Genomic DNA, 13,321 nt, shown 5'->3' with positions numbered 1-13,321 from the left:
ATTAAATTACGCTGTTTCTGCAGATGAACTCAAAGAAGTCACTGTCTAGTGCCACCATAGCTCCGCCCAAAAGATGACAAACTGTGCAAATACAAATACAAACAAACAAAACAAATTAAATACATACATGTGTACATACATACATCCTGAGAGCCTGAGTTGTACAGTTCTTGAAAGTAAGTCCATAGGCTATGAACTCAGTTCACTGTTCAGATGAATTGAAGTTATCCACGCTGGTTTTGGAGCCTCATGGTTGAAAGTTAATAAACTGATCATGAACCTGGTGGTGTGGGATCTACGGCTCTTAAACCTTCTTTCTGATGGCAGCTGTGGGAAAAGAGCATGTCTTGAATGGTGGGAATCCTTGTTGATGGATGATGCTTTTTTATAGCAGTATTTCATCTAGATGAAATGGTAGGGAGAACCTTTCCTGGGACTGGGCTGTATCCATTACATTTTGTAGGCTTTTCCATTTTTGGGCATTTGTGTTTCCATATTAGGCTGTGATACACCCAGTCCAGGGTACTCTCCACTGTGCATATAGTATATAGAAGTTTGTCAAAGTTCAGTTGACATGCGAAATCTGTGTAAAACTCTAAGTAGAGGTACTGCCCTCCCTTTGTTGTAATGGTACTTGCGTGCAGATCCCAAGACAGATCATCTGAAATGATATTGCTAAGGAATTTAAAGTTACTGACCTGCTCCACCTCTGATTCCTTAATGAGGACTGGCTCATGAACCTCTGTTTTTCCTCCAGTAGTCAATAATCAGCTCTTTGGTTGTGCTTATATTGAGCGAGAGGTTGTTGTACACCATTCAAGCAGATTTTCAATCTCCTGAGCTGCTGATTCATCGGACTTTTGATTTAGCCAACAATAGTGTCATCAGCAACTTAAGTATAGCTTTGGAGCTGTAAAAAGCATCAGTCGTAATTATGAAGCATATAGAGCAGTGGGCTAAGCACATAGCCTTTTGGTGCATCTGTTCTGATGGTGATTGTGGAGGAAATGTTGCTGATCTGAACTGAACTGGGGTCTGCAAGTCACTTGCAGTGAGGAAATCGAGAATCCAGTTGCACAAGGCCTAGGTTTCATTCCCCTTTTTTATTCCTTTTGATTTTAACCCACATTAAGTGGTAATTTACAGTTGCCAGTTAACTTTCCAGGAGATTGGGATGTAGAAGGAAATTGGAGCACTGGTAAAATCCATGCGATCATAGTAACGGTGTGCAAACTCCATGCCAAATTTGGGTTACTGGAGCAGTGAGTCAGATGCAGGCAGACTGGATAGGATCTTTCTGTAGGATTTTCGTGACCCACAAATATATTGTAAATCACTAATCTGGAATGTTAAATTGATATGGACGCAGACGTCTAAGAATCACAAAACCAATCCTAGACGATATTCTCAATATGGTTAACTTAGTTGCTATTTATTCTAACATTCTTTAAAAACTGATCAAAATATTCCCAATGCTTATTAAAACTATTTAGGCCCAATATATCATTCTATCCATTTGTTTGTTAGGATCTAAAGAACTTAGTGTTAGTGATGATTTGCAGATGTGACTTATTTCTGGATGTGCTGATTATACTTTGCACTTCACAGCCCTTTTGCTCTTTAGCTCTACACTGAAAATTTTGATTCACAAGTATTTTCCCATCATTGATATTCAGATAATGTATTTTATATTGGATGACATTTCTGCATTCTGGTTAATATTTTGTTAATATTGTGGTTTAAATCTAACTGGACACCACAAGTCATTTCTTTATACATTTGATCTTGCATTAAAATTCTGAGTCACCTAAAATTTGGCCACAGATATACATCTTGAAATATTTATTTGTCAATAGTCCCCTAACTATATACCATATAGTTATGAAAGAATTTTTGAAATTATTTAAAAATTATTCTGAATTATTTCAATCAGCTAAGGTTGAGGAGGGCTGCTTCCTCTAACTCCAGTTATGCTCAAATTTCCATACAAACTCAGCAGATAAGTCCTAGTGTTAATCAACTAATTCATAACATAAGTAGCACCACTGAAAAAATATTTAAATTTCTCTTAAATTGAATAATTGGCATCAAATATTCTCATTCATTCAGGTGGTGAATTGCTGGAATTTAAAAATCCTCACATATTCAATGGATAGATATTTGTTGCTGATCGTTTACTCTTCTGCAGCTCAAGACCTCTTCAGTTTCAAAATTAAAATAAATTGATTCTGTATTTTTTTTTATCTGTTGTGGTTAATAGTAAGTGCGTTTGGGAAGCTGCCAATGAAATCTGGCACCTCTTCCAGTTTTTAGATAAAATTATGCTCAATTCTTCCGTGATTTCAAGTCACTAGGATTTTTTAGACAGTGGAACAGAGATGAAGTTGGTTAGCTGTACTCCAATAGGCAAGTATGAGATCTGTATTTGTTCTTTTAAGTATGGTGTTTTTGCTTTAAATTTGTGGAAGAAGTAGTGCAATTAAAATTCAGTTGACTATTATGAACTTAAAAATTCTTCTGAAATGTAACTATTTTTTAGCTATTTTGTTTACTGTTGTGCATTTTAGGAGAAGTTAAATATGAACTAACAGTATTTGGCTGAATTTTTGAGGTGTGAAAGGAAATGTCACATTAAATCCTTAGTACTTTTGCCTGGCCCTGTGGATGAAATTACTCAATGTGAAATATTTCATCTGAAATTCTTTATATCTTTTCACCTGTCAGAGATTGTTAGGATAGAATTAGATGAACTTTAGTGGAAGATGTTTGTACCAAGATAGAAGGATTAATGTAGAATTAGAGAAGTTTTACCTGAGCTGTTTTCGAACATGGATTTTGAATAGCTTATAATCACTAACTGAAACAGTGAATGGAAACATGAATCTGAAAACAACAGTATCTGAGAAATAAAACTGTGCATATGAAATTAATTGCATGTTTGGGAATATGTTAGAAATTGTACATCTGTTGAGTTTGAGATAGAGTAAGAGAGAAGTTCAGCATAGAAATAGAGCCTTTGACCTATTTACTCAATGCCATCCTGGTTTTCTTCCTGGTCCCATCTACCTGCTGCTGGACCACAACATCTCATACCTTTCTCGTCCATGTACTTATAAGTTGCATTTATGTCACAAGTTAGAAAATATAACACTATAGTGCTGTGGTGCTTCATACGTGGTGAGGCCTAAGTGGTGGTAGATAGTTCATAGTCTCATAGCTTGGGGATGAAGCTGTTTCCCATCCTAGTAGTCCTTGTCCTCATGCTGTGGTACCTCTTGCCTGATGGTAGGGGATCAAGGAGATAGTTGAATGGATGGGAGGGATCATTGACAATGCTAAGGGCTCTGCACATGCAGCGCTTCTGGTAAACATTTCGGATGGTGGTAGAGAAACCCTGATGATCCTTTCAGCAGTTCTCACAATCATCCGTAGGGCCTTGTGGTCAGTTGCCTAGCAATTGCTGTATCAGATAGTTATTCAGCTGATCAGGACACTCTCAATAATGCTCCAGTACAAATTGGTTAGAATAGGGAAGGTGGGCCTCACTTGCCTCAATCTCCTCAGGAAGAACAGATGCTTTTGTGCTTTTTTGACTAAAGAGGTGATGTTGAGGGACTAGATGAGATTGTCCGTTATATGTACTCCCAGAAACTTAGTGCGCCAAGCTCTCTCCATGGAGGAGCTATTTATATGCAGTGAGGAGTGGTCAGCCTTGCATCTTCCTGAAGTCCACAATCATCTGTTTGGTCTTGTCCATATGATACTCAATTTGTTGTGTTTGCATCATCCACCAGCTGCTCTACCTTCTCTCTGTTCGCCGTCTCATCATTATTGTTGATGAGGCCAGCCACTGATTTGTCATCAGTGAACTTGATGATTCAGTTGGAACCAGATCTAGTATTACAGTCATGTCAGCAGCAGGCTGAGCATTCAGCCTTTGGGGGCACTGGTGCTCAGTGTGATGGAGCTAGAGATGTTGCTGCCAACATGGAATGACTGTGGTCTTTCTGTCAAAAAGTCCAAAATCCAGTTATAGAGAGATGGGTTGAGAACCAATGATGACTGTTTACCCACCACCCTCTGAGGAATGATCATATTAAATGCTGAGCTGAAATTGATAAACGGCATCCTGGCATCTGAGGCACCATTTTCCAGGTAAGACAGGAAGGAATAGCTGGTGGAGGCTATGGCATCATCAGTGGACCAATTTGAGCGATAAGCAAGCTGAAAAGGGTCCATTGTAGCAGGAATGTGGGATTTAATGGGATCCACAGCCATCCAAATCAAAGCACTTCATTTTTGTTGAAGTCAGGTTACTGTTGCCCCCTTGGCACTGGCTGCCTTGAAGTAGGGTCAGTGAATTGTTCCAGAGAGATGTTGAAGTTGTCTGTTAAAAGCTCTGTATGACAAGATCTGTTTTTAGATCTTGCAGCTTTACATGGGTTGACCCTGGCTAGGATCTTCCTCACATCAACTGCAACTAGGCAGAGTGCCTGCTCCTTGCAGGTAAGGGGTCTTCCTCGCTGGCGCATTGTCCTGTGCATCAGAAGATACATGAAAAACATTCAGTCTATCATGAAGAGAGGCGTCATTATTGTTGATGCATAGGGTAGACACGGAGCTTTATTACTTCTGCTGGGATTGGATAGAGTTCAGAGGCAGTTCATGAGAATGATCCTGGGAATGAAATAGGTTAATGTATGAGGAGTGCTTAATGGCTTTGGTCCTGTATTTGCTGGAGTTTAGAAAAATGAAGGAGGATCTCATTGAAGCTTATCAAATATTGGAAGGCCTAGCTGCATTACTGCCTGGTCTGGGAACACCAATGCCTTTGTGCGGAAAGTCCTACAAAACGCAGCGGATTTAGCCCAAAACATCATGAGTAAACCCCACCCCCCCCCCCCCCCGCCAACCATTCAGCAGATCTACATGAAAATTTGTCATAGAAAAGCAGCATCTATCATCAAAGATCCTCACCACCAGGCCATGCTTTTTTCTTGCCACTGCCATCAGGACTCACACCACCAGGATGAAGAGCAGTTAGTACCCCTCAACCATCAACAACAAATAGAGGATAACTACACTCATTTAAGGACTCTTTAATCTTGTTATTTCATGCTTGTTATTTATTGTTATTTGTTTATATGTGCATTTGCAGTTTCTTGTCCATTGATCTTGTTTACAATTAATTTTCTATAGATTTGCTAAGTATGCCCACAGAAAAAGAATCTCGGGGTTGGATGTGGTGACATGTATATTGCAAGAAAAAGTTTGTAAACCCTTTCCAAGTTCCTGGTTTTCTGCATTGATTACTCATAAAATATGGTCTGATCTTCACCTAAGTCACAAGAGTAGACAATCACAATCTGCCTAAACTAATAACACACAAACAATTTAGATGAAGGGATTAAAAGTAACATTAGCAAATTTGCAGATGATGCAAAGCTGGGTGGCAGTGAGAAATGTGAGGAGGATGTTATGAGAATGCAGGGTGACTTGGATAGGTTGGGTGAATGGGCAGATGCAGTTTAATGTGGATAAATGTGATGTTATCCACTTTGGTGGCAAGAACAGAAAGTCAGATTACTATCTGAATGGTGTCAAGTTAGGAAAAGGGGAAGTACAACGAGATCTAGGTGTCCTTGTTCATCAGTCACTGAAAGTAAGCATTCAGGTACAACAGGTAGTGAAAAAAGCTAATGGCATGCTGGCCTTCATAACAAGGGGAGTTGAGTATAGGAACAAAGAGGTCCTTCTGCAGTTGTACAAGGCCCTGGTGAGACCATTCCTGGAGTATTGTGTGCAGCTTTGGTCTCCAAATTTGAGGAAGGACATTCTTGCTATTGAGGGAGTGCAGCACAGGTTCACGAGGTTAATTCCCGGGATGGCAGGACTGTCATATGTTGAAAGATTGGAGCGACTGGGCTTGTATACACTGGAATTTGGAAGGATGAGAGGGGATCTGATTGAAACATATAAAATTATTAAGGGATTGGACACGCTAGAGGCAGGAAACATGTTCCCAATGTTGGGGGAGTCCAGAACCAGAGGCCACAGTTTAAGAATAAGGGGTAGGCCATTTAGAGTGGAGTTGAGGAAAAACTTTTTCACCCAGAAAGTTGTGGATCCGTGGAACGCTCTGCCTCATAAGGCAGTGGAGGCCAAATTTTTGGATGCTTTCAAGAAAGAGTTAGATAGAGCTCTTAAAGATAGCGGAGTCAAGGGATATGGGGAGAAGGCAGGAATGGGGTTCTGATTGTGGATGATCAGCCACCATCACAGTAAATGATGGTGCTGGCTCAAAGGGCCGAATGGCCTACTCCTGCACCTATTATCTATTGTCAATTGTACTTCATCTTGTCAATACTGAATGCACCATTTAAACAATCACAGTTTAGGTTCAAAAATGTATGTGGACCTCTGGGGTTGTACCTTCTACAAAAGCTATTCGGAGTCAGGTGCGCCAATCAATGGAATGAGATCGGAGGTGTGGGTTGTAGAGATGTTCTGCCCCAGGAAAAATAGACACACAAAATCAGGTTACTGACAGACCCTGCTCTTCTCAAGAAAGGTCTGTTTATGTGCACCATGCCTCAGTCAAAATAACTTTCAGTGGACCTTAGAAGAATTGTAGAGATGCATGAAGCTGAAAAGGCGAAAAAAGATTTTTAAAGATCTGAGTGTTCATCAGTCCACTGTAAGTGAAATTGTCTACAAATGGAGGAAATTCAGTACTGTTGCAACTCTCCCTAGGAGTGGGTGTCCTGCAAAGATCATACCAAGAGCACAACGTGCAATGTTGAAGGAGGTGAAAAAGAACCCAAGGGGAACAACAAAAGACCTGCAGAAATCTCTAGAACTTGCTAATGTCTCACTTGCTAGTAAGTAAAACACTGAACAAGAATGGTGTTCATGGAAGTACACCACAGAGGAAACCACTGCTCTTCAAAATAATAACATTGCTGCACGTCTCAAGTTTGCCAGAGATCACCTGGATGTTTTGGAACACTTCTGAGACAGTGTTCTGTGGACAGATGAGACAAATGTTTTCAGTAGAAATGCACACCGCTATGTTTAGAGGAAAAAAGGCACTGCATGCCAACACCAAAACCTCATCCCAGCTGTGAAGCTGGTGGAAGGAGAGCCATGGTTTGGGGCTGCTTTGCTGTCTCAGGGCCTGGACAGCTTGCAATTGTTGAGGAAACAATGAATTCAAAATTGTATTAAGACATTTTACCGGCGAATGTCAGGGTAGTGGTCTGTCACCTGAAGCTTAATCCAAGTTGGATGATGCAACAAGATGATGGTGCGAAACACAAGAATAAATCAGCAACAGAATTGTTTTAAGAAGAAGAAAATTAGTGTGTTGGAATGGCTAAGTCAGAGTCCAGTCTTAACCCATTTGAGATGTTGTGTCATGACCTGAAGATATGCAAGATATCCCGGAAATATTGATGAACTGAATCAGTTTTGTATGGAAGAATGGTCTAAAATTCCTTCTTGCCATTGTGCAAGTCTGATCAGCAGCTACAGAAGATGTTTGATGGAGGTTATAGTGCTAAAGGAGGTTCTACCAGTAATTAAATACAAGGGTTCACATACATTTTCTTGCAACTGTACGTACTCTGATAATAAATTTTACTTTGAACTTCTCCTGCCTTATTTCCACCCCATATCCCTTCATAGCCTGACCAATCAAGACTCTAATAAATTATGGTAGATGTTGAATGATTCTTGATTAGAAAGGTTGCCAAGTATTACGGGTAGAAGGCAAGAGAATGGGATTGAGAGGGGTAGTAAATCAGCCATGATAGAATGGTTGAGCAGAATCAATGGCATAATTCTATTCCTGTTGTCTTATGGTTTTAACTCAGTCCACACTTGCAACATCCTCTAAGTAAAGAATTTCCCCATCAGGTTCCCCTTAAATATTTCCTCTTTCACCCTGGACCTATGGCCTTTAGTTCTAGTTGCACTCAACCTGAGGAAAAAATGCCTGCATGCATTAACCCTCATAATTTTATATACCTCCATAGGATCTCTCATCTGTCTCCTTCACTCCAGGAAATAAAGTGCTAACCTATTCAACCCATTCTTGTAACTCAGTTCCTTGAGCTCTGACAACATCCGTGTAAATTTTCTTTGCACTCTTTCAAGATTACTGATATCATTCCTGTAGGCATGTATGCTGGGTAGAGTGGGATGCTCACAAAACCTGCCAGTTTCCATATCTGTGTATCAAGTAGCTTCATTTTGTTCATTAGCTGTGATTAGCTTTGGTTTCAGAAGTGTTAGCATTGGAACTGAATCAGAATTTGAAGTACTGAAATTGCATGGCTCCACCATAATGATGAAGGAGGCATATGGGATTAATTTACAATTTTGGTTCTGATAAATTACAGAATGGTCTGAAGACTTACAAGCAGCATAATTAAATGATTTATTAGATGAGGAAGCAAAGACATTTATTATCATGGGAAGATTAGCTTTAGTATCACGAATAATTTAGTGGAAATACTATGAGTGCTGCATGTGTGTGTATGGTTACAGTGGTGTTTGAGTTTTTGTTCATTTTCTCTCTATTGTGATTGGTCAAATCTTTTAAATCAGTTTTAAATCATTGTAAGGAAATTCTGCACTTTTCAAGCAGTGAAATTTAATGCAAATGAACTAAACTAAAAAGTGCAGTAAGTAATTAGAATACTGACTGGGTTTCTAATATTTTGTAGTTGCAATGCAAACTTAACAATTCAAAAGCTGAAATGCCATCAGTTCACAAGTACCCATCCCCTGTGTTCAGTACCTTGCTGAACCACTTCTCACAGCTATTACAGCCAGTAGTCTTTTTGGATAAATTTCTATTACCTTTGTAAAACATGATAGACCAAGATTTGCCTATTCTTCATTGCAAAATTTCTCAGGCTGTGCCAAGTACATAGAACATGTTCTATATTCTATGTTCTAAGTAAGTTGGGGGGTGGTGGCGGACAGCAATCTTGAGGTCTTGTCAGAGATGCTTGATTGGGTTAAGGTCAGGACTGACTGGGCCACTCAAGGACATCAATTTTCTTCATTTGAAGCCATTCCAGGTTATTGTCCTGCTGAAAGATGAACTTCCTGCCCAGTTTAAGCTTTCTGGTAGAGGCTAGCCAGTAGCAGCTTTCATCTTCCCATCAATCCTGACCAGATTTCCAGTCCCTTCCTCTGAAAAGCATCCTCGTAGCATGATGTTATTTCCACCATACTTTACAGTGGGGATGGTGTTACCTGGCTGATACGCATTATTAGATTTATGCCACACATACCTTTTAGAGCTGAAGCTAAAATATTCCACTTTAGTCTCAACCAACCACAAGACCTTCTTCCATGTCTTTACAGTATCTTCAAAGTGACACTTTGCAAAGTCTTGATGGACAAGGCTATGTTTCTTTTAAGTTAGGGCTTCTTTCTTGCCTTTCTTCCATAAATACCCTTTCTGTGCAAGGCCTTAGAGATTGTGGAGCCATGAACTTCATCTCCAGTTGCAGACACTGACTTCTGCAGCTCACTCAGAGTGACTGTTGACATCACAGTAGTCTTTCTTTCAAGTGCCATTCTTCTCCAGTGACTAAGTTTCGAGGGTCAGCTTGACTTAGGCAGTGTAGCTCTGGTTTCATATTTTTTCCTGCACTAAGACTGCATCGAGCTCCATGGTATGTTCAATACCTTTGAGATCGTCTTGTACCCTTCCCACACATTTGTGCTTTTCCATTATCAGTTCCCTGACTTGTCTTGAATGCTCTTTTGTGTTCATCTTGATTTGGTCAGTTGAAAATCTACCTTACAGAGAGAGGTGGCATTTATTCTTTTGAATTAATTAGAAGCAGGTAATCCTCCAATTTCCTACATCACTAAATAGAGTAGTTAGTAAGATAATATTGCACCTGAGGAAAGTTAGTGTAGCAATTACAAAGTGAATGATTATATTTTTAGCCTCAAATTTTGGTTTTTAATTTTTAGTAAATTGGTGACAGGTTTTAGAATTTTTCTTTTGATTTGACTTGATGCTCAGTGTTTTATAGATTAGCTCAAAAAGTCCTACTTCAATATATTTTAAATTTTGAAAATGAGACAGTAAAATGTGAAATAGTTGTGGGGGCTAAATAATTTTTCAAAACACTGTATTTGAAGGATTAAGTAATTAAGGACAGTGGGGAACTGACACAAAAGAGTTGAGGCCTGGATTGTTCTGTCATAGTCATATTGAATGATGGGGAAGGCTTAATGATTACCTTGCTTCTATTTTCTTCTTTTCCCTGTGGAACAAATAGCAATCACTAGAAATTAAAAGCTGGTATTTCAATATAAATGAATTCAAAGGGATTCTTCAAAGTAGATTCAAAATCACACCTTCATATTTTGTTGCTGCTCAGTGAATGATCAACATGTGTTGAAAATTATTATTGTGAATAACGTAGCATCATTTGATTTTTTTGCTTTGCCTTGTGCTTCGTTCTGCACACAGAAGCCAGAACGACAGTTAATTTGTATGTACCATTTATTTTGCACTAGAAATTTTTAGAATACATTTGTAGCTTGCAAATTATCAGGAATTGATTGAAGTGCGTACTTAATAAAATGTAAACGTTTTGAAAATCAACTGTTAGAATTTTAATTTATGGACCCATTGTGGTAATAGTTTTAATGTATCCTCTAATGCAACAACTTTACCATAAACAGTTATTTCAGGAGGATGATTAGTAGGTGCTAACTTGAAAACTTGATAAGAAGTAAGTTTTGAGAAATTGGAGAAGTAGGGTGGATTTGGACAGCTAAGGACTGTGACACCAAAAATACACTGCCGCCATTGGTAGTGGTTGTCAATATACACTCAGTGTCCACTTTATCAGATACACCTGTATACCAGCCCATTAATACAAATATCTTGATCACATGGCAGCAACTCAATACACAGAAGCATGCAGACATAAACAAGAGGTTCAGTTGTTGTTCAGACCAAATATTAGAACAGGGAAGAAATGTGATCTAAGTGACTTTGACCATGGAATGATTATTAGTGTCTGACAGGGTTGTTTGAATTTCTCAGAAACTGTTGATCTGGGATTTTCAGGCACAACAGTCTCTAGAGTTTACAGAAAATGGTGCAAAAAAACCCAAAAAACATCCAATGAGTGTCAGTTCTGTGGGCGACAATTCCTTGTTAATGAGAGAGGTCAAAGGTGAATGGTTAGACCAGTTCAAGCTGACAGGAAGATGACAACAACTCAAAGAACCATGTGTTGCAACAGTGGTGTGCAGAAGAGCATATCTGAATGAACAGCATGTTGAACATTGAAGTGGATGGGCTACAGCAGCAGAAGACCATAAACATGCACTCAATGGCCACTTGATTAGGTACAGGAGGTACCTGATAAAGTGGCTACTGAGTGTAATGATGCTAGATTTTGAAGAACAGTGTGTGTTTCAAAGATTCTAAGTTTACAGAGGTAGTGGAAAGATGAGGTCACTGCAGGCTTGCAGGTCAATATTTTTAAAGACTTTTGGGCAGTGTTCAGTGTGTCAAAGTTGTGATTTAGGATATGCACAACAAAGTAGTGGAAGGGGTAAAGTGGAAGCTCAGTCAAGATATTGGAATATAAGTCTTGTGATAACTGAAAATTTAATTTCAAAAGCAAATCAGCAAAATGTGGTGAGTATGTGCTCCTATTACTGAGATCGTGTTAGAGTTAAGGAATATTCCTGCATGGTGGTTAAATGCATTTAATAAACATATACAATTGATTAATTAACAGTAGTTTGACTTAATTATTGTCAATCTGGTTGCTTATCTTGTGCATTGAAGCTTCTTAAGTGTTTTCTATGCACTTCTAATTAAATGCTAAGAAACAAGATTGTCTGTGTGTTCTACTTTCAAAAAATAACTGAGGTGAAATTGGTTTCCTTGTTTTGAAGCTTGTTTTATAAATGTAATGCATTGACTTATAGTATTTAATGGTATTATGCATTAGAGATTTATAAATGAAGCTTCTCTGAAAATGATATCAGCATTTCCAAATAACTGGATAACAAAATAATTGGCATTCTTTAACATGAACAGAGTGGGAATTGAATGATTTCTTTGTTCTGGTTCCTCAGGGCAGGGTACTTGATAATTCAATGGAATATACAGTATATCTGCATTTGCCAATTGTTTTTCCAATATGAGCTTTGTTACATTTAAAAGAGTTATCTTTGAATTCTTGATTGCAGGCCCATGAACCACTGATATAAGTTGTAATAATATTTAAACCATTTACAACCATGAATCATTTTACATAATTGTGACCTATTTACATTTACAGGGGAGCACAGGGCTAATATGTGAAGTCTAATTTTATCTATAAAATTATCAACAAATGCATTAAAGCTAAATTTAAAGTGCCTCAAAGGGTGTTATGAACATAGCAATACCTTGGAAATAGGCATCATTTAGTATTGTTTGAAAACTGTCATTGTTTTTCTATTTTTTTCAAGGTTGAATCTACACAAAGTATGATCAGAATTCTTGGTTTATCAGCTACACTTCCCAATTACCTTGATGTGGCAAATTTTCTCCATGTTAATCCATTTATTGGGTTATTTTTCTTTGACGGACGATTTCGACCAGTGCCTCTAAGCCAAACTTTTATTGGTGTGAAAACCTCAAATAAGGTAAAGAGAATTTAAAGTTTCCTGTAAAAAATAAAATAATGTTCAAAGTTTATTTCTGATTACTCACATTAATGAGTGTAAGTATCTAATTTGGAAGCCATTTTATGGTTCCAACCAAGCAAATACACTGAATGAGAGGAGTTAGAGAGATCAAATCTAGAAGTTATATTTTATTGTTACTTCTTTCATGTAAAAACTAAAGTAAAACATTCTAAAGCTGAAAATGCCAAGCTGAAAAAGAAGACATTAGTTTGAAGTTGACAACGTGATCAAAAATATGAGTTTAATGGTAGTTGCTAATGAAGGGATTTTTATTCAGATATTAGAACAATTTGTAAGCATTTTTTGATTTATGCACAATTATTCCATAAATTGTTTATTATATTTTCTAGAATTGTTAATATGTATTAATTCTTGACAGATTTCTAACTGTGAAAGGTTGTTATTCTTTTCATCTCCTGAATGTGTTGCCATGTTGTCATGTCCATTGTTTTTAACAAGAGCTTCTTCAGTAATTGTTCAATTTAACTTAAACAGATGCTTCAACACATTTCAAGATCTGAACCCTTGTTAGTGATCCTTCATGAGAGTTTATGTGCATGAAGCATGTTAGTCACTTGGTTATTAAATT

At 38.1% G+C, this 13,321-nt stretch overlaps 1 protein-coding gene across 2 annotated transcripts in view; it reads left to right on the top strand.

The window, feature by feature from the left end:
- ascc3 (activating signal cointegrator 1 complex subunit 3) overlaps positions 1 to 13,321 on the top strand; it is a 360,447-nt gene that overhangs the window by 97,196 nt on the left and 249,930 nt on the right. For both annotated transcript variants that reach the window (XM_073056467.1, XM_073056468.1), the window contains exon 12: positions 12,514 to 12,690. In XM_073056467.1, the coding sequence (XP_072912568.1) occupies positions 12,514 to 12,690 (177 nt within the window). The remainder of the gene's footprint in view (positions 1 to 12,513; positions 12,691 to 13,321) is intronic.

The sequence above is a fragment of the Hemitrygon akajei genome, chromosome 9, assembly GCF_048418815.1.
Source record: "Hemitrygon akajei chromosome 9, sHemAka1.3, whole genome shotgun sequence".
Classification (NCBI taxonomy): Eukaryota; Metazoa; Chordata; class Chondrichthyes; order Myliobatiformes; family Dasyatidae; genus Hemitrygon; species Hemitrygon akajei.
This window is presented reverse-complemented; position numbering and strand designations above follow the sequence as displayed.